The sequence below is a fragment of the Synchiropus splendidus genome, chromosome 13 (assembly GCF_027744825.2).
Source record: "Synchiropus splendidus isolate RoL2022-P1 chromosome 13, RoL_Sspl_1.0, whole genome shotgun sequence".
In the NCBI taxonomy this organism is placed as follows: domain Eukaryota; kingdom Metazoa; phylum Chordata; class Actinopteri; order Syngnathiformes; family Callionymidae; genus Synchiropus; species Synchiropus splendidus.
Genome location: NC_071346.1, coordinates 609,623 through 631,559, shown reverse-complemented (window position 1 = coordinate 631,559; position 21,937 = coordinate 609,623). Strand labels below are relative to the sequence as shown.

General features: G+C 56.1%; 1 protein-coding gene across 2 annotated transcripts in view; it reads right to left on the bottom strand.

Annotated features, from left to right (window-relative positions):
- Positions 1-21,937, bottom strand: part of agap3 (ArfGAP with GTPase domain, ankyrin repeat and PH domain 3) — an 87,766-nt gene that overhangs the window by 63,010 nt on the left and 2,819 nt on the right. The window contains exon 1 of one of the 2 annotated variants that reach the window (XM_053882588.1): positions 20,649-21,398. The exons of the other annotated variant lie outside the window; for it this stretch is intronic. Within the exon in view, the coding sequence (XP_053738563.1) occupies positions 20,649-21,012 (364 nt within the window). The 5' untranslated portion in view covers positions 21,013-21,398. Of the gene's footprint in view, positions 1-20,648; positions 21,399-21,937 lie in introns of those variants that run through there. 2 annotated transcript variants of the gene reach the window in all.

Genomic DNA, 21,937 nt, shown 5'->3' with positions numbered 1-21,937 from the left:
CAGTCAGCTGTTGTGAGTGAGGTCAGTGGTCGACGGAAGTGAAGTCGTCTATCCAGCAGTGTTTCAAGCACTACTGCTATTACGAGAAGGAGCATGTACCGGCTGCGTGTGTGTGTGTGTGCAGTACGAGCGGCGTGAGTAGTTATCCAAGTACTCAGAGGCAGCAACAACCAAACAACTACCAGCACTAGCATTTGAAGTATTTGTGTCTGTCACTTTGTTGTAATACTTGCTGCACTGTAAGTGCTTGTGCTTGTTGCCTATAGTAGAACTGAAGCAGCAAACCCAGAGGAAGCGCTGAGAAGGCCAACACCACCTCAGGCCAGCCGCGGCAGCGTGCACCACCTGTGCACTGGCTGTGTTTAGAGCGTGAAGACGTGGCAGCCATCACGCCACGCCAGGTCCCCATCTTCACGACGCCTTCGTGAGAGTGCGGTTCCACTCACCTGCCATGACTCTGGGCCACCTGCTGTGTTTACTGCTCCACAGGTGCTGGAGCTTCTGAGGTCACACGCTCAACGACAGAGCTGCGGCGCTGTAGTTTGGGCTGGAGAGACAGGTGTGAGCGCTCCAGCAGGCTTCCTGCTCCCCTCCTGGGTGAGACACGGCAGCCACAGTTGATGCAGTGCTGAGCTCTATGTCCGCGAACCATCTCGCGGCATCACGGCGGCAGCTGCAGGACGCTCGGCATCACTCCAGTCAGAACCACAGGCTCATTCATTCAGCCAACCAACCACACTCTGACGGCTGACAGCGTCCTGGAGCCAGGTCACCACCCACCGCTCACATGGGCGGGGACGACGTGCCGCTCGACCTCAGCTCACACACACACAGCAGCATGAACCTGTGGCACGCCACGTCGGTGAGCAGCGAGGCCCCGCCCCTCGCTGCCTGCCGCAGCTCTACTGTCATCATGGGAGTCTGTGTGGGAGACGCAGCACTATGTTCTTCGCATGTAAATCACAGCTCGGTTCTCCAATCCTTCCCATCATTCGAACACTGCAACAATGAGTCACGCCGCAGCAGATCTGGTCCAGAGACGGCCAGATCACGGCTGCGTGGATCACAGCTCGGCAGAGTGGCCGGCCAGCAGCAGCGGCTCCTGCTCGCCGTTCTTCTGCCGCAGCACACACTCCATCAGGCCTTAAACAGGAAGGCGCATGTTGAGAGACCATTGTGCCTCCCCAGGTCCTCACAAGCATCAGCGTCGTGAAGGCCAGGCCCCGCCCAGCAGCCTCCTGAGGCTGCGTCAGCTGCCTTCACACGCCTCCTCCTCCAGGTCCAACTCACTTCACTGGCAGCTTCCTGCTGACATGTTTAACATTAGCAGGCAACGCTCAGCTACCTGTTGAAGACCATGAGCTGGAGGGTGTGTTTGATGTTCACAGCTCACCTGGGGGCAGAGAGGGGCTGAGCACAACGGCGCTGTAGCTAACATGTGCCGCGCCTGAGCTAGCTAACCAGCCGGTGACTCAGCCGGAGCTGTGATGAAGGGCGACTGACGGAGGGAAACCTGTGCGACCAGGTTGAAGCAGCTGAAAGTGACAGCCAGACTGGCGTCAGTGGCACCCAGACAGCAGCATCTGTGCAGCCTCTGGAGCAGAAACAGCTGCGCCGAGCAGCTAATCCGACGGCAGCCAACCAGCGCGCGCTGCCTTGACACAATAAACGCCGGGATCCGTCTAAATCCCAACATAAGCTCTGCCCACGTATGAAGAGCAACACAGCCCCAACGCAGCGCTGCATCTGCGCACCCTGATCCCCTATTGTGGGCTGAGATTTGTGCTCTTTAGCAGCAGAGAGATGTGTCAACAAGCTTCCAAGCTTCTGGGGTTAAAGTGGCAGGTGCAGGGACGCAGCTCCCACACAGGGGGTCGCTGCTGCTGCAGAAACACTGGTGTAGTGTTCAGACAGTCAAGCAGGCCAGTGGCCCCACAAGAAGGAAGCGTCTCAGTCAAGAGCCTCGCTTCTAAACTCAAGTTTTTCTGCCTTTGTCTTTACATATTTTTATTATTAGATGACGGAAATGGTCTCTAGCATGAGCTATGAAAAAACTCACTGACCAGACGCCAGTAATGATGGGGATATTTGACATGGATTCGAGACCAGAATGCAGTTTAGAGGTCGGAGCAGCAATAAAATCCCATCTTCTGCAGAGCAAGACAAACGCCTTGAATCTAAGCGGTAAGGAGCAGCTTCCACAATGAAGATGAGTGTGTGTGCACAGTGGAATCCAGGGCAAAGCCAGGGTTTAGTCCCAGACCCTGCTGCAGTGGGTCAAAGGTCAGGGACGACACAGTGAGCACAGGCGTCATGATTTGATGACATAAACCCGTCTGAAGCCTGACACACAGTCAGCAGACCAAGGCTGGAGCTGAAGGCTTGTGTTGGAGAGCAGCTTGTGTTCACTGTGGACGAGAGGCTGCAAGACACCGCTTACATAAGAGGCTCATCAGTGGGGTGGTGGCCCACGCACTCGCATCCTCAGTGGAATGGCACTGCTGACGGGCCGCTCACAGGCACCAGGAACAAAATGGCTGTGGTGGATCTGCCAGCAGCGGATGCAGCAGAGATGCAGCAGATTGATGGAAATGATGCCACTGAGGAAGGGACCACAGCGAGCGGAGATGAAGAGGCTGCTGGGGCATCTGGAGGAGGACGACCCGCCCATGATCCCCAGCTCCAAAACCGCAGCGCACGCTTGACTCATGGGTTTAACTCACGGTGCTGCGTGTGCAGTCGAGCCTTCAGAACCAGGTTCTGAGCCCCGGCTACAGTCACACACTCGCCCTCCGCTGGTGGCTGCATGAACTGCTGCCCGTGCGCACGAGAAAGGTCACCAGCAACAGATGAAGGTCCGAGCTCATGAAGGCAGCTCGTATCTCCAAGGACATATACAGGCCATTAGAGGGGACTCAAAAGCACTCAGTTGCTCCTAAACAGGGGCGGTTGCTGAGGGCAACAAGAGGTCACAGCAGTTCAGAGAGTGACACTGCACTCTTAACAAACGGAGGATCAACAACCTGAAGCGCAGAGCTGGAGCCCCAGCAGACGGAGCTAATCCACAGCCGCAGCGCTCGCCGGCCCACAGACCCCCGTCGACTCCACACCTACTTGCTCGTCCAATCCACAGTCAACCAGTTGCCGTGGCAACCTCACAGCCTGCGTGTCTGTTTAAGTGTCAAGATAGATTGTACTTTGCATGTGACCAGCTCAACGTCTTCTTCGCTCATCAGCTCTGACTGGAGGATGCACGCCACAGCGGTCAGTCCTGTCAGCGACGCTCTTCACAGAAAGACCTGTCCGTCACCGAGCCCTGGAAAGTTTCCTGAGCTGACACCAGCTAAAGCGGTGTCAGGAGTGGGATGGCGCTGGATCTGCAGGTGCACGAGGAGCAGCGCCTGAGAGTGGGGGTTCAGACGGCAGAATGGTGGGCGGCCCAGAGGGCTGGACTCCTCAGCGGACGTGTGCGTGAGCCTCCTCTTACGTAAGAGAGGAAATCATGAATTCGTCTGGTGGGACTCACACAGTCACTCATCATCTCTGCAGCGCCGTCTCCACACCCAGCTCCGCCGCTCGGCTCAATCACTTCCTCCCACTGTCAGAAGGCAACTGAGGAATTTGGCACAAAAGAAAATGTCCGTCTGCTGTGGTTTGGTGTCGAGGAGGAAAGTCACACGCAACACTCCAGCCGACCTCCGTAGGGAGGCGTGTCACGCGGCACGCACACTAGCGACGGGCAGAGGGAGCAGGCCGCCCGCGAACCCGCCGCTGCCTGCAGTCAGTGGCACTCAGACAAAATGGAGGAGCTACAACAGACTCCTCCAAGTCAAAGAGGCACCTTCATCCCCTCCGTCTGAGAGCTCCCGTCTTTATTCCTCGTCTAAAAGCAACGGCGCTCGGCTGTCATGCTCTGCACTGCCGCCCACGTTCACCCTTGCTAAGAGAAAGGAAGAGGATGGAGCGGGAAAGAGAGAGTGGGAGGAAGGTGGAGGGAAGAAAAACTGCCTTCACAAAGAGCCATCAACCACTGGGAGGACACAGCGCACGGCTGCCGTGCACCGTCACCTGTGATATTCTGCACTGATCGCGGCAGACATTTTGAGGGCAACCACCAACGGCTCCCCCTGCAGTCAGAACACATGAGGCGATGCTGACGGGTCTGTTTTACGGTGCTGCAGCTGGCAGACAGCAACTCCTGCCAGGTCCCAGCAGCAGCCCCGGCGACAGCAGGCCGCGAGCCACGCTAGCTTCCCCAGTGCAGCCTCGCGTCATGGCCAGTCCTCCAGGAACCTAAATCCAGGTGGACTACAGAACACAACATGTTCGGTCGGTGAGGAGCCGGACCATGGAGAGTCAGGGCTTCTCCTGGATCCACCAGACATTTCCTGGAAATGTTCTGCGCTTCAGGTTGGACGTCACACGACTCTGGAGTCACTGTTAGCATTGATATTAGTGACGGTGCAGGGCTCGACTCGTCACGTCTGACCTACATTACAGAGCTGCACAGCCAACCCTGGAGGCCACCTGAATACGTGCCACTGCCCCAGAGGTCTAGTTAGAATCTCTCCGTGTCCTCGTTTGCCCCGCGCCCCCAGAGGGCCCCGGGGCCGAGAGTGGGCGCTGTGGTCTCTCGCAAGTTGCTAAGAAGCGCTGCTAGCGCGCTCAAGCTACCTGGCTGACTGCAGCAGGAACCGGCGCAACGGACTGGCTCAGTGGCTGCAGGGCACAACGTCAGCGGCTGCTCTCCACCAGCAGCAGCAGCATTAAGACAGTGGCCGGGCTCATTATTTGGGAGCAGGTTCTGCTGGAACAGACTTCCTGTCTGTCTGTCACGTCACCATTCTTCACCCGCTGCCACAGGACTCGCTGGCTTCAGGAGGAACCATGAAGCACGGCAGCAGCACCAGCAGATGTCCCCACGATCAGTCAGAAGAGGGCGGGGCTGCGGCACGTGCTGGGAGGCAGCCGACGTCAGCGCGGTGGGCCGTGGTCCAGCCCCGCCGAGAGGGGTCACTGGACAGACACGCACGGGCTGCAAAGAGGCCGCTTCCCTCCAGGATTTTCCTCCTGGAGCTGGCAGAGCTCGGCGGCGGTGAGTCAGTCTCCGCCCGCAGGCCCGTCCCTGGCATCCTCTCCAGATGGTTCCGAGCAGCGGGGTGCGATGTCTGACTGCACATCCGGGGCACCGGGCCCATTCACCTTCTGCTACGTGCCAGACAAGGATGTTTCACTGACCCTGATCAGTCCATCAAAACCAAGCTCCAACGCTGACAACCACAGGAGGAATAACAACCATAACTCCAGTCACAATGATGACAACCGTGCGTGGTGAACATCCTTCTGATCAATGGCCTCCACCGTTCGATTGTCAGCAGGAACAAGGGCACGCATTTCAATGAAACAGGCCTGGAAGTCATCTGCAGGTTGACAGACCTACTCCAGTTCAGCCACACTACTGCCACCTGCTGTCAGACGGGGCTCTTGCAGGCAGTATGTTTCACGTGAATAAATACCTGTAGGGCACAAACATGGCGTCCAGGACGGCAGAGGTCTGCACTGTCACAGTGCCTTTCAGAGTCACAACATTGAAATGTTACCAAGCAGCTTTCAGATTCTGCAACCGAGGCGTTCTGTTGGACCATTCCTATTCGACACTGTTCTTTTACAAACCAAGGCTGTCAGCATGTGAATGGATCTCCAGGCTTCAGTCGATTATTTTAAAATCATTTCACGTTCCTTCAAATATTCAGAAGGTAAACACGCTATTCCTAAGTAATTCAGTTAATGTCAATCCTCTTCTCGACAAAACAGTCATTCCTTTATTCACCTTTCAAAACACGACTCATTTCGTCTCCAAGTGGAATTGAGCTTCTATTGAGTCCCACCAGCGTCCACTCATCTCTGTCTGTCACGCTTCATGAGCGTCATCGAACCTTCACGCGAGTCAATGCTAGCATTAGCATAATCCCACATCGAGTGAAAGAGCACCCTCCGACTGAAGAGGCTAATGAGAGAGGAAGGGACGTCTTCCAGCTCTGATGGAGACTAACTTTGACATGAAAGGGAGACGTCAGAAACACACATTTGCCTCAGCAACTGCTTTAGCCTTCAAAGGAGGAAGAGGTTGTGTTGAATCACAGCCTGGCTCTGAGATGAGACCATCTGAGGCCCAGTTCCAGGTGGATCCTTGTGGAGCCACACGCCGCTGCAGACAGAACACAGGGGCCAGACGCAGCACAGGCGAAGAGCAGCTGCACCACGGTGACTGTGCACCTTCATCTATGAGTCTCTGTGTGGAAGGAGGTTGAGTTGAGCAGCAACTCTTCATCATTTCCTCCATCAGGTCCTCATTTTGAAAGACTAGAAACAGATATGAAACACCAGTGAATCAGAGGTCTGAGGGCCCCTCGTGACAGTGCCAGGTTATAATGTGGCCCCGGTGTGACGGCTGGTCTCTGAAGGGGCACCAGAGGAGGACCAGGAGGTTCTCTGGAGCTGGTCTCTAGAGCAGCGCTCCAGAGGACTCAGGACACATCCACCGTAGTGGAGACGCTCCTAGTCTTGGACTCACAGTCCACTTCAGACAGTCCCTGGTTGGACCTCAGATGGGAGTTCACTTGACATGGAACGGACCATTTCGTGTGAACCATCGCAGCAGATTGGTGGCTTCTGCAGAAGGCTCTAACAATCAGCTGCGTCTCCCAGGTGAAATGACTAGCCTCCGTCAGAGTAAACAAACGGCAGGACCTCAGTCATGTGACCGTCTGACCACTGCCGACACAGAAGCATCTGCACCAGACTGGGTCGAGGCCAGGCTACAAGTGGCTCAGCGCTTCTGACAGCAGCGAGCTAGGAACCTGTCAGGGAGGATCAGGGAGGCCATCGCTCGGCCCACAACAGGAGCCCCTCAGAGATCGCTGGGTTTGGGCCCATCACTCAGCGCGATTCTGCACGTGTCACCAAGAGAAGCTGCTGTTTACGGCTCTGTCCAAGTCCCTGTCGTCCTGAAAGACCAGAACACTCCAGCTGCACGCATCGCCATCATCATCTGAAAACCAGACAGACCCAACACAACTGTGCTACTCAGAGGGGGATAAACTCACTGGACCTGCTGCACAGGTGAGGGACAACAGTGGGGGGGGGGCCCAGACAACTTTCAGTCAAACTCAACACAGGCGCAGGGGCCGAACAAGAACATAGCAGGCCGAGACGCGGACCTCCAGGATCCATGAGAGAGCAGCGGGCGGGGCAGCGGTGCATTATGGGTCTGGGGATGAGTCCATCTACATAGACCAAACTGTACAGGGAAACTGCAGGTTCCTTCTTCTGAGCAATGCATCAGAAGAGCCCCTCAAACCACTTTCAGAACAGCGTTGCTGTCAGGAAAGCAAATCTGCGTGGGCCCCTGGGGCTGTCAGGACCAGACGGCGGCGAGTCACCAGCGCCCGGGACGCAGGTACAAACACCAAGCAGCAGCTGGCTGTGAAAGGTCAGCAGGTCGCCGGTGTGGTGCGGTGTGCAGAACTCACCTGTGGCGTCACGGGCCGGCGTCAGCAGCAGTCACGGAGGCAGCGAGGAGGGAGAAGAAAGAAAACAGGATTAGGTCAGACACTGGCATGTGCAGAGGCTCACATTGAAACATGGACTTCCTCGTGGTGGAACATCATCTTCCCTACTTTCCGCCGACACACTCTGAAGGTAGACATTCGGACTGTCTCTTTTGGGTCAGACAGTGAAGACCCACCAAGCTTTTATCAACACCTCCATCCTGCACCAGATGCCCCACTGAACATGAAGCCATGAAGTACCATGAACGGGCTCAGCTTCGGTTCCCCTCGCAGGAGAGCTGAGGTTTCATGGAAGCGTGACCCGCTTGACCTGGTCCCAACACAGCGGATCAAGCCTTCTGGCTCCTGAAGCAGCTCTTGTCAAATCAGCTTCAGCCTCGTGGATGAAAAATGCAGCTTCAAGTCGGAGCAGCTCTGACTCGGCTGTGGCACGACTCGTCCGACCGGAGCAGAGTCTTCAGGCAACGCCGCCATCTTGAAATGGCAACTTAATAAAAGAGATGAATTTTTCTGGATGAATAGAGCACGGCAGAGACGCAGGAGTTGTGCCGTGCGTTAACCCCCTCCACCCCCCATGCACTTAGCGTTTTCACCTTCCACTCAGGTGTCAGAAAACAGAGGCAGCCGTGGCTCTGATGAGTCGCTGTGTGAACAGCCTTTTAATTGCAAACAGGAGGTCAAACTAGGTCAACAGTGGAAACACAGAGGAGCGTCGCAAGAGAGGCTCCTGGTGCTGTCGTCTTCATCAAAGACCGGCGCTCCTAAAGCAAATCTGCTGATGCAGCAGCAGCACCTGAATACGTGATCCATCTTTCATGGAGGCTTTGAAGCTTGTTCACCACTTTGGACTGAAAGACACGAGGAACACCCTCCACAGTGGAAACCAGGTGCCAGGCCATGAAGCGCTTGCCCCGCTCTTCTGTGTCCCGGAACTCACAGGAACATCCAGATCCAGACCTCCGTCCTCTAAATCAGCCTGTTTTCAGTGAGTCATCGGCGTAGCAATGACCTCGCGCTGAACCAGCAGCTCCAGCCACGGAGCTCCAGCCAGACGGGAGCGAGCAAACGTGCTTTCACAGGTTCCACAGAAATTCCACTTCGCACAACCTCCGAACCACCATCAGGATTAGCTCGCTGCCATCAGGAGCGGCACGCGGTTTTTCACTGCTCGTCCAACTCCCCGGCTGCAGTCGCACAGAGAATAAATGGACACAGTCACCTCCAGCTTCGTCAGAACCCTCTCACCTCGTGCAGGCGCGGGCAACGACACGCTGCACGTGTCTTTGACCGTGGGCATCAGGGACGTCATTCATCTTCCTGGTGCCTTAAATAGAACTCAGTGGATTTAGATTTGAGGTCAAGCGTCTCCAGTGCTGGACGGTGCAAGTCCACCACGGAAAACTTTTGCCTGTTATTTCTGGGCAGATTGATCCCAGGAGCTTAGGAGGCATCAGGCTCCAACCTCCTTGGGGCATCGTTGTCTGAGATAAGGAAGGCCAGAGCTGAGACAGGGACAAACAAAGCGGTCTGAGCCGGCGACGCGGCGCGGTCAATTACCTGCAGCAGGGCTCCAGAGACTTGAAGAGAACTGGGCAGAAACAAGTGCTGGGCAGCCAGAGGAGCAGCATTAATGGGTTCTCCTGGACACGCGGGCGCTCACAGGCCTCACAGACGCCTTCAGCAGTCCCACCCACCGTCCTTTATCAAGCCAAACTCCCATTCCGCTCATCAACTCAACCAAGAGCCAGCCAGATCAGAGGCGGAGGCCGGGAGTGGGGGACTTCACACGTCCACACACACAGCCACCTACTTGTGTTGCATAACAAACGTCAGTGCCTACCCACCCAGCACAGGCCTGCAGCGCCGCAGCACCGGAGCCAGCGGATCTGATGACTCCAGAGCTTTCAGAGCAACAAACTGCCGCGTCACGTTCGCAAAGATCTCCGGCCAAAAGGTGACGTCTGCCCCGCCAAGAGCCAAAAACTAGGCCACTATTGCTGCCCTGATTTACTGAGAGCGCTGGCACGAAGCAGACCACGGGAAGATTTGTTTCATTGTGTAAACAGACAAAACCGAGCTTTGAATGAGTTGGGCCACATCCGCAGCCAATTTCCTTCAGGCCAAAAATCGGATGAAACGCCAGCATCTGACACAACAGAGACTTTCAGTAGCTGAAAGTCTTCGGGAGCCAAGTGTGTGAAAAGCCGTTCAGGGAAACCTTCAGCAACACAACTCCAGTGTCGTGCAGAGACCTCGATCTGAAGGGATCCAGAGACCCGGCAGCGATCACAGGGTGCGGCAGCAGCAGCAGCAGCAGCGAAGCATCCGCCCGTGTCTGTGAAGCCGCGTGCAGACGGCTGCCACGCAGAATCGACTGATTCAGTTGCCACTGCTATTGAGTCATCAGCAGTGGAATGTGTCGACAGGCCCCGGGGACACACGTCTGTTGGGAAGACCTTTCTATAGATCTGCCCGGGTCGCGGACAGGAACGCTATGGAACACCAGCTCTGAAACCTGGGGAGCCCAGGCCAACGGGACGCGACACCTGTGGTTGGCGTCATGGTTACACTCCACACGGAATATTCAACACCGAGGCCTCCCTCCTTCATCTGCAGGGACAATGACTGCAGAGTCCTCCACACATTTCACTCAAGTTCTAGGACCAGAGCACTGCACCGTGCAGGAGTTCTGGTCCACCACCTGGATCCTGGAGCATGAGCCCGGCTCAGGAGCCAGTGACTTCCACAACTCTGCTGGGCCACTGGGTTCACTGGAACCTGACGAATGACCAGATGAGGAAGTGAGCAGAGGACATAAAGGAGCTGCTTGGCGGAGGTCTGCGCTCTCTGAGTGTCACCCTCATCTTCAGACTGAACCTCAGACATTAGAGACGGAGGACCAGCCTGGTGCTGGTGGATCCACAGCAGCCATGGAGGAGACCAGGGTGCCCTGAGGACTGAAGACATCCAGTCATGTGACCCTGTGAAGACAGAACAGCTGCTCCCCAGAGGACCGTGGTCACCAGGGTCATCCTTCCTTTCCCAGCAAGCAGCACTTGACATGAGAGCAGCAGCTTCCTGTGTGTGGATAATACTGAGGAGCGGAGAGAGGCTGAGGACGCGCTGCTTTCCTGGAGGTACAGCTCATCACCTGCGGCATCTGAGGCATCTTCCTGCACATCTCCAAACAGCAGAACGGCTCTGCACGTTTGCTCCACATTTGCATTCATGTTGCCGTTCAGTGACCTGGTGTCACTTTGGAAGAGCAGAAGACAAATGAGCTGCCAACGGCGCCACGACCGGGAACTGGCTTTACATTCACGCTTCCATGCTCCTGTCAGTCACCCGTGAAGCCCATAACGCACTGCAGTCGTGCACACAACAACTTCAGTCGCCAATCTCAGAACGCTACAGTCCCTCCAGAGCGTCAAACTCAAGGCCTGAGGGCCACATCTGCTCCACCAGGTCCATTGAATGAGGCCCAACTCAGTTGGCTCATCACGAACTTTAGGAGGAAAAAAAATCGACCGTTTGTAAGAGACGACCTTGAGCACACCGAGACTCACTTCCACACAAAAGGACGGCCACGGACGGCGGGAAAAGGACACCAGTGTTGGTGTTGTACTGAGCCTCTCGCCTCCTGACGCTGGGCTCCAGCAGGATAATAGAGGAAACTTTGTTGCGGCTGTGTGATGCATCCAGCAGAACAGGCCCTGCAGGGACTGTACAGCATGCAGTTCACATCCTCCACCACATGATTGCGGTCACGGCCGAAGGGAATCGCAGGCGGGGACGGCAGGAAGCAGGGTATAAACACTGGTGTGAGGTGGAGGGTCACGTTTCTCTCCCTCCTCACAACAGACCCTGGAAGTTCACAGCACAGTGTCACAGGGACTTCAGAGCAGGACCTCAGCTCAGATAAACAAGCGGTCTGAAGAGCCAGGGACAAGTCCAAACACCAACAACACGGTGACATGGTGCGATGGAATGTTGGTGCTGGGTGACAAGAGTCAGACGATACATGCTGAACACACTGAACAGACCCTGACAGCCCTGACCTCATGACAAGAGCTGACTACTTCTCTCTACCACTGGGTTCTTCATCTATTCTGAGCCAGGAGATCTTGGTCTAAAGCTGATGGAGCACACGCAGGCCACCTCTGAAGCTCAGAGACACTCGTGTCATGGACAAAAATGAGCCAGAAAGTTCAAGCTGTGTGAAAGGAAAGTGAGCGACACCTCAAATGTACAGCCAGACTCCGGACTCAGCCAGACTCTGAGGCACTGCCTCCTCACACCACGGAGCTTCTCTCTGCCCACATCTCCTTTTCACCGTGGAGGAGGAGTCACGTCTGCATGAACCTGCAGCACCAATCCAGGCCACTCTCCCGCCCTGACGCGCTGCACGCCACCTTTACTCACCAGTGTTGGCTCAGATGAGGAAGCATTCACGTGTTACTGGGTCCAGAAAAACAGTCTTTCATTCAAATGACACTTTCCCATTTAATTCACTGTGTAAATGGTCCATCAACCTTTTAATAGCATTAAAATAGCGGGCAGCATTTTGTTCGTCGCGTGACATATTGCCGTCCAATAGAAAACTATATCCATTTTAATCCGGTTTCGTCAGAGCCGCACCGACAGACCTGACAGAACTGGAGAGGGTTTGGGATTTGCTTGATCTTCCCAAACGCTGCCACTCCTGTCATCGCAGGCACGTCGACGTTTGACCGTGTGACACGTTGACTCCACTGCAGGCTTCAGCTACCTATCCTGAGCAGAGCAGCGTCCCACCTGGACCGGGCCACAGTCGCAGGGCTGCTGGCAGGCGGAGGGGCTCGCAGGCATATGTGGCTTTCCATCTGTTGCTCACTGACTGCCTTCCAACGCCCGTCCTCTGTCAGCTGCCATCTGCTTCCATATCTCTGCCCCACGGGCAGGAAACGCCACCACTTCCACCATAGGATGATGCTCCCGTTGCACCTCGCAGCGCCATGCATTATGAATACATCACACAAGTGAGTAACCGCAGCCGCGGCAACAGAAGCATGGCGCGGCCGCGGGGTCTCCCCCTCAGGGACCTGCGGTCGTCCCACCAACACCGCTTGGTTCAGAACCCACTTCTCCTGCTGCTGATGAACCAACACCCCGCCTGGGTCCAGCTGTAGTGGCACCGTCATCCCAGCCGAGCCCCTCAGGAGGCCACCAGCACCACACGCCGGCCAAACCACCGCCAGGCTGCTCCATGGTTTCATCCAGTCAGCCATGCAGCGCCATCTTTGCTCGGTTGAGATTCCCACTCACAGCCTCTAATCGCCCGTGGCCAGAATTCCGTGCTTGACAGCGTCAGGACAAACCTTGAGATGATCTCCAGTCTTGTACAGGGACAATTCCTTCCTTCACAATCCCAGGCCTGTGAAAGCAAAGGCAGCTGAGCTGAGAGCTCTGAATCTGACCCGCCTCACCCGACCGTCGCTCTAGTGGAGGGCCAACCCTGGACGAAGCCGGTGTCCCGCTTCCAACCACGTCCCTCAACATCCACCCATCTGTTATCAGAGGTCACAGGAGCAGGGGCAGCAGTCGAAGGACAGCGGCCCAGACTTGCTGAGGCGACTCGGATGAACCAACAAGCACAAGGTCCCAGGCACCGCGGTTCTACTGAGACCGTCTTCATGTGGTCTCTTGATGAAACAGACTTCAACAGAGTTCTGCTGATAACATCTGACCGTGAACGTTGCTGACGAGGAGCGACTCTTCTGTGACATGTTGAGCTGCTCGTCTGAGGAAGCAAAGTCATGTCACATGCCCCCGCAGCTGAGGTGGAATTTAAACAACAGGACAGAAGACATTCATGACACCTAAAGAGAGACGTCCAACTCAGTGGCCCCTGAAGCAAAGATCCTGGCTGTCCTGATCAAATGGCGAGGGTTCCTGCTGCTCTGGAATGAGCCTGTCTGTCAGGACGGAGGAGGTCAGTGGCGGGGTGCTGCCCATGTGACGCCCGGGGCGCTGAATCGTGAGTCCTCCCCAGTCACGACGCCGTCCTCTCCGCCCCCCCAGTCTCGGCGCACGACGCCATCTTCTCCTCCAGTAGCTCTGGGACTGGCATTTCTCACAGCTCTTACTCACTGCCGCTCTGCAGCCAGTGATTCAAAGAGGCTCCAGCTCAGAATTTCAATGGCACTTCACTTAAATAAAACATTAGATCAGAGCTGCTCCACTCTCCTCATTAACAAACAATGTTGGGACATGAAACAGAACTAAGAGCCTTGCGCTCTGACGGTGAGAGATTCCACTGATCAAAGTTGAAACACACGAGCGGCTCGTAACAGCGAGCTCCCTCCTGTCCGTCACTGAGAGAGGGAGTCTTTGTCCTCGCGCACAATGCAAGACATTCTGCTGTGGAGGATGGCGTCACATGGAGAGGCTGTCCGCCACCTGACCCCGCGGGACCCCGCTGGACCCCCCAGACCCTCCAAGCCAGCATCTGTTTGTGCCGCTCTGCGCTGACCCTGCAGCGGGAGCCAGAGTTTACATGAGGCGGAGGACAAAGCTGTGGATGAGTCCAAGTCGTCCTCCTCGCCGCTGCACGCACCTGCGAGGAGGATTAGACCCGTCTGAAACCTGAGACGCTGCAGAGAAGTGGAAAGAAGCTTATCAATCTCCCAACACGCACATCCCAGTGCACTTCAGGGGCCGAGATTAACTCGTGACAGCGGCGGGTTTGATGGTCTCCGCCTCTAATCCCATCAATTATTACACACGTTTGGAGCAGCGGGACCAAACACACAAGGTCAAAGAACAAGCGCCGCCTTCACACACGACGCCAGGCCCCTGGTCAACTCTTCCAACATGGCCTCCGTGCTCACACTTGTGTTTTCACGTATGAAGAACACCGGTCTCTGGCTCGGCGTGCGGAGCAGTCATGTGACCGCATGCCTCCTCCAACCCAAGCCTGGCGCCGTGTGAGGTGTGTTCAGCTTCGTGTAGGTACAACGTGCACCAGGCTCTGTAAACAGCTACATTCTGCGCCGACGGAGGCGCAGCTGCTGCTGTTGACTGACATTTCTAACTTTCCGACGCTTTGTAATCCATATTCCCAGAAACAGTTCAGAAGAATAATGAGCACATTGTGAGCTGTTCTCTTGCCAGAAGTGGCATCGGCGTTTTCCCGCCACAGATGGCTCACAATGACAAAGTCTCTCTCTCACACACACACACACACACGAGGAGACGCACACACCTCAGTGATCTCCAGCATCACGTCAGAGTAATGGGATCACACACGCTTTCAGGAGGAAGCAGCTGCAGCTCCAGAGGACCAAGGAGCAGAAGAGGCTTTGAAGTCGCCACACCACGCAGACCCTCCAGCTTCCTGTTGGCCTCTGCCATGTTCTCCAGTCAAACGGCCGATCCGTACCACCCGTGCTGGATCAGCACAACTGTGTGGCGTGTGCTGGACCCGCCGTGGCACAAAGGTTCTCCACACAGAGTCAGCTGGAGTTCCTCGCTCACCCAGGCAAGGAAGCATGGCGGCGTGTGTTTGTGTTTGGAGGTGTCGCCCTCACCAACTGTCGGAACACCCTCTTAGCGATGAATACATTACACAGCCACCAGTTCTCTCAAGAGTTTCTCTGTTGTCTCAGAAGCACAGAGAAGAAAATCCGTTTTCACTGTTGGTGTCAGAAGCTTGGACGGATCTGGGAAAACTGATGCAGCTGGAAGGGCATTTGCTGACGGTGGCGGGCAGCGGAGGAGGAGGAGGAGGGGAGGGGCTGCAGTCCGCGCCCGGTCCTCACAGAGCCACCGTGTTGAGCTCAAGCGCTGACCCTCGACATCTAATCCTGAGAAAGTCTTCCCACTAATGATCTGAAGTGTGGGGGTCGTGTGGGATCAAATCCGAGGGCCCTCGCCGACTGACCCGGATTACTGGGGCGAGTCGACGACTCGAGCCACCAGGGCAACTCTGCAGCCCAGAGAGGATGATGGGGACTGGACGGAGGGGAGGAGAGTGGCATCAATCCTCCAGCTTGACCAGGACCCGAGCAACAATGGGCTTTGGTTCACCAAAAGATTTCATTTCTACTCACTCTTGTTACAGATTTGTCAGCGAAGCGCATGAGCCTCTGGTTCCTAGGCAACAGTCTCGCACTGATGCAAGAGTGGAACTGCAGTTCCACGGTGCAGGTGAAGGCGAGCCAGATAATGTCTCCTGTTGCTGCTTTTCAAATCCAAACGCGTCACTTCTCAGAGCAGAGGGTCTGTCTGGAGCCAACGCAGCAGCTCCTGGCATACGGCTGTTTAGGTCCCTCCACATCCATCCCATGTCTGCAGGCGACACCAGAGTTCCTCCTTCATCAGACTGAAGAAATGGCAGCGTGAAATCCTCCCCAGGATGGACGTGTCTGAGGGAAGCCGGAGACCACAGCCGCCAGGCTGGGACCGACTCCACCCAGGAGCTAGAGTGATGACCGCGACGTCACAAACGTGACCGGCCACAGCAACACACAAACAAAACAAAACAGCAGAGGAAACCACCCCACCGTGGGATTGGCCAGCTTCTGATAACGGCCACACTTCCTTGGACCCTCAACAACAGGCCCTGAACCTCGTTCTTTGGCCTCACTTCAAAGCCTCCGCGGCACAACTCTGCACGCTCAGACGCCTGAGATCCCAGGCTCGCTGTCAAACCCAGGCAGGAAATGCTGCACATATCATCCGAGCATGTGACCCTGCAGTTGTGTAAAGGTCAAACACCATCCTGATGATGTGGCGGCGGCAGAGACACGGCCAGCTTCATCCACACGGTGAGGCCAGAACAAGTCACCTCAACCACACCTTCTGATTGGACAGCACCACAACATGGCCGAGTCACAGCAGCAAAGTCGCAAGCGCTCACGAGACGAGCGCCACACACCTTTGACATCAGTGTCGCTCCCGCACAACAACCAAGATGGCGTCGCCCGAGGGTGTCCGCCTCGGTCCGTCACCTTCAGTCTGCCAGCTGATGTCACCGACGATGGAAATACAGCACTGCAGTACATCAGATAGGACTGACAGTACTGCTCTGACGCAGTACCACTTCTACACGTGGAGGTCATTTTCTCTGCACCGTGATTGGGCGAGGAGGTGAAGCACAGCTGCTTAGCCAGTGCATTTAGACAGAGGCTCCGGGCCGAGCCTCGCTTCCACCCGTCCCTACTGTTGTGTTGTGATGGGGTCCCTACTGTTGTGTTGTGATGGGGTCCCTACTGTTGTGATGGGGGTCCCTACTGTTGTGATGGGGTCGCTACTGTTGTGTTGTGATGGAGTCCCTACTGTTGTGTTGTGATGGGGGTCCCTACTGTTGTGTTGTGATGGGGTCCCTACTGTTGTGATGGGGTCCCTACTGTTGTGTTGTGATGGGGTCCCTACTGTTGTGATGGGGTCCCTACTGTTGTGTTGTGATGGGGGTCCCTACTGTTGTGTTGTGATGGGGTCCCTACTGTTGTGTTGTGATGGGGTCCCTACTGTTGTGTTGTGATGGGGGTCCCTACTGTTGTGTTGTGATGGGGGTCCCAACTGTTGTGTTGTGATGGGGTCCCTACTGTTGTGTTGTGATGGGGGTCCCTACTGTTGTGTTGTGATGGGGGTCCCTGGTGTTGTGATGGGGTCCCTGGTGTTGTGTTGTGATGGGGTCCCTACTGTTGTGTTGTGATGGGGGTCCCTACTGTTGTGTTGTGATGGGGGTCCCTACTGTTGTGTTGTGATGGGGTCCCTACTGTTGTGTTGTGATGGGGTCCCTACTGTTGTGTTGTGATGGGGGTCCCAACTGTTGTGTTGTGATGGGGTCCCTACTGTTGTGTTGTGATGGGGTCCCTACTGTTGTGTTGTGATGGGGTCCCTGGTGTTGTGATGGGGGTCCCTACTGTTGTGTTGTGATGGGGGTCCCTACTGTTGTGTTGTGATGGGGGTCCCTACTGTTGTGTTGTGATGGGGTCCCCACTGTTGTGTTGTGATGGGGTCCCTACTGTTGTGATGGGGGTCCCTACTGTTGTGTTGTGATGGGGTCCCTACTGTTGTGTTGTGATGGGGGTCCCTACTGTTGTGTTGTGATGGGGTCCCTACTGTTGTGATGGGGGTCCCTACTGTTGTGATGGGGGTCCCTACTGTTGTGTTGTGATGGGGTCCCTGGTGTTGTGATGGGGGTCCCTACTGTTGTGTTGTGATGGGGGTCCCTACTGTTGTGTTGTGATGGGGGTCCCTACTGTTGTGATGGGGTCCCTACTGTTGTGTTGTAATGGGGTCCCTACTGTTGTGTTGTGATGGGGGTCCCTACTGTTGTGTTGTGATGGGGTCCCTACTGTTGTGATGGGGGTCCCTACTGTTGTGTTGTGATGGGGTCCCTACTGTTGTGTTGTGATGGGGGTCCCTACTGTTGTGTTGTGATGGGGTCCCTGGTGTTGTGATGGGGGTCCCTACTGTTGTGTTGTGATGGGGGTCCCTACTGTTGTGTTGTGATGGGGGTCCCTACTGTTGTGATGGGGTCCCTACTGTTGTGTTGTGATGGGGGTCCCTACTGTTGTGTTGTGATGGGGGTCCCTACTGTTGTGTTGTGATGGGGGTCCCTACTGTTGTGTTGTGATGGGGTCCCAACTGTTGTGTTGTGATGGGGTCCCTGGTGTTGTGATGGGGTCCCTACTGTTGTGTTGTGATGGGGTCCCTGGTGTTGTGATGGGGGTCCCTACTGTTGTGTTGTGATGGGGTCCCTACTGTTGTGATGGGGGTCCCTGGTGTTGTGTTGTGATGGGGTCCCTGGTGTTGTGATGGGGGTCCCTACTGTTGTGTTGTGATGGGGGTCCCTGGTGTTGTGATGGGGGTCCCTACTGTTGTGTTGTGATGGGGGTCCCTGGTGTTGTGATGGGGTCCCTACTGTTGTGTTGTGATGGGGGTCCCTACTGTTGTGTTGTGATTGGGGTCCCTGGTGTTGTGATGGGGTCCCTACTGTTGTGTTGTGATGGGGGTCCCTACTGTTGTGTTGTGATGGGGGTCCCTACTGTTGTGTTGTGATGGGGGTCCCTACTGTTGTGATGGGGGTCCCTACTGTTGTGATGGGGGTCCCTACTGTTGTGATGGGGGTCCCTACTGTTGTGTTGTGATGGGGGTCCCTACTGTTGTGTTGTGATGGGGTCCCTGGTGTTGTGATGTGATGGGGGTCCCTACTGTTGTGTTGTGATGGGGTCCCTGGTGTTGTGATGGGGGTCCCTACTGTTGTGTTGTGATGGGGTCCCTACTGTTGTGTTGTGATGGGGGTCCCTACTGTTGTGTTGTGATGGGGGTCCCTACTGTTGTGTTGTGATGGGGGTCCCTACTGTTGTGTTGTGATGGGGGTCCCTACTGTTGTGTTGTGATGGGGTCCCAACTGTTGTGTTGTGATGGGGTCCCTGGTGTTGTGATGGGGTCCCTACTGTTGTGTTGTGATGGGGTCCCTGGTGTTGTGATGGGGGTCCCTACTGTTGTGTTGTGATGGGGTCCCAACTGTTGTGTTGTGATGGGGTCCCTGGTGTTGTGATGGGGTCCCTGGTGTTGTGTTGTGATGGGGTCCCTGGTGTTGTGATGGGGGTCCCTACTGTTGTGTTGTGATGGGGGTCCCTGGTGTTGTGATGGGGGTCCCTACTGTTGTGTTGTGATGGGGGTCCCTGGTGTTGTGATGGGGTCCCTACTGTTGTGTTGTGATGGGGGTCCCTACTGTTGTGTTGTGATTGGGGTCCCTGGTGTTGTGATGGGGTCCCTACTGTTGTGTTGTGATGGGGGTCCCTACTGTTGTGTTGTGATGGGGGTCCCTACTGTTGTGTTGTGATGGGGGTCCCTACTGTTGTGATGGGGGTCCCTACTGTTGTGATGGGGGTCCCTACTGTTGTGATGGGGGTCCCTACTGTTGTGTTGTGATGGGGGTCCCTACTGTTGTGTTGTGATGGGGTCCCTGGTGTTGTGATGTGATGGGGGTCCCTACTGTTGTGTTGTGATGGGGTCCCTGGTGTTGTGATGGGGGTCCCTACTGTTGTGTTGTGATGGGGTCCCTACTGTTGTGTTGTGATGGGGTCCCTGGTGTTGTGATGGGGGTCCCTACTGTTGTGTTGTGATGGGGTCCCTACTGTTGTGTTGTGATGGGGTCCCTGGTGTTGTGATGGGGGTCCCTACTGTTGTGTTGTGATGGGGTCCCTACTGTTGTGTTGTGATGGGGTCCCTACTGTTGTGATGGGGGTCCCTACTGTTGTGTTGTGATGGGGTCCCTACTGTTGTGATGGGGGTCCCTACTGTTGTGTTGTGATGGGGTCCCTACTGTTGTGATGGGGGTCCCTACTGTTGTGTTGTGATGGGGTCCCTACTGTTGTGTTGTGATGGGGTCCCTGGTGTTGTGATGGGGGTCCCTACTGTTGTGTTGTGATGGGGGTCCCTACTGTTGTGTTGTGATGGGGTCCCTACTGTTGTGATGGGGGTCCCTACTGTTGTGTTGTGATGGGGGTCCCTACTGTTGTGTTGTGATGGGGTCCCTACTGTTGTGTTGTGATGGGGTCCCTACTGTTGTGTTGTGATGGGGTCCCTACTGTTGTGTTGTGATGGGGTCCCTGGTGTTGTGATGGGGGTCCCTACTGTTGTGTTGTGATGGGGTCCCTACTGTTGTGTTGTGATGGGGTCCCAACTGTTGTGTTGTGATGGGGTCCCAACTGTTGTGTTGTGATGGGGGTCCCTACTGTTGTGTTGTGATGGGGTCCCTACTGTTGTGATGGGGGTCCCTACTGTTGTGTTGTGATGGGGTCCCAACTGTTGTGATGTGATGGGGGTCCCTACTGTTGTGTTGTGATGGGGTCCCAACTGTTGTGATGTGATGGGGGTCCCTACTGTTGTGATGGGGGTCCCTACTGTTGTGATGTGATGGGGGTCCCTGGTGTTATGTTGTGATGGGGTCCCTACTGTTGTGATGTGATGGGGTCCCTGGTGTTGTGGTGCCACGAATGTCCCCGATGACCAACAGGGGGGGAATATTTGGGGGGTGACGCCGAATGAATGAATGAATGAAATGACGTCTTCACTCACCTTCAATGGAGATCACATGCTCCCGGATCTGGTTCTGCAGGGCCAGGTCATCGATGCGCTCGATCAGGTCGTAGATGGCGTATATATTGGGGTGGACGGACTCGAAGCGGTGGATCTCGGCGCGGATGGCGGCCGAGTTGGACAAAACGAACTGCGAGCCCGCTGGGCCGCTCTGTGCAGACTGTCCCGACACGGTGCCCGAGCCGAACTGACCTCCTCCGGAGCCGCCAGAAGAGCCGGATCCGAACTGGGACGGGATGGACTGGGGCACGGGGACGGGGGCCGGGACGGTTCCGGGAGTGGGCATGGCCGGCTGGGACTGCTGGGAGATGGCAGACACGGGGACGCTGGACTGGAAATTCATCGTCGACAGGACGTGGTCGCTCGGGTTCTGCTGGTTCGGAGGCGGCGAACAAAAGAAGTCCGCGCGAGCTGCAGCTGTGGAGGACGGCGGCGCGCACGCGTCAATACTCGGACGCGAAAGGCAACCAGACGCGGCTCATATTTTCAAAACTTGACTGTGATTCATTGTCCTCCTCGGTGAGCGCTACACACCCGCGACGCCGACCGCTCGGACCCTCCTCCTCCGCCGCCGCCGCCGCCGTCGTCGTCGTTCGGCCCGCAGCCGTTTCCGCAGTCGCTAGCGAGCAGACAATGGGCTCCGCTGCGCTGCTCGAGTGGCTGCTGTCTGCGCTAAACTGCACCAGTGCTCAGTCCTCCCCGGTCCAAGCGCTGCCTGCCCAGAGCCGCCCTCCTCCTCCTCCTCCTCCTCCTCCGCGCGCTCCAACGTCAGCCATCACGTAATTGTACTTGAGATGGGGGAGGGTGCGATGGGCTTCTGGCGGCGCCCCGTCACAAGAACCTACCTGGCTCTTATGTAACTCCACGGATCCTCACACGCTCGGTGGCGGATCTGAGGCGCAGGCCGTGATGTCTGCAGCGCGGTCTGGGATGTTCTCTCCATCCATCCGCTGGTGGGACTCCACTGAAGGCCAGGGCCGCTGGCTGCTCTGGAGAAACCCCGCAGGAACCACATGCCACTCCCAGGCTGTGGTCCCTGCAGCAGGAGCCATCTTCTCACCTCCACCTGTGGGGGATGAGACTCTTTGGTCCATGAGCAGAGGCACCGACCTGCTTTCATACAGAAACCACCGTGGTTGCCTTGTTAGCAGTTACTGAGACTCACTGAGTCAGAGTTGCTTCGTTACATCCAGCTCTGAAGAGGAGTCCTTGTCGGCACCACGACCCTTTCCCCAGTCTCTCCCTCTAAACACATGGCTCTCCTGAGC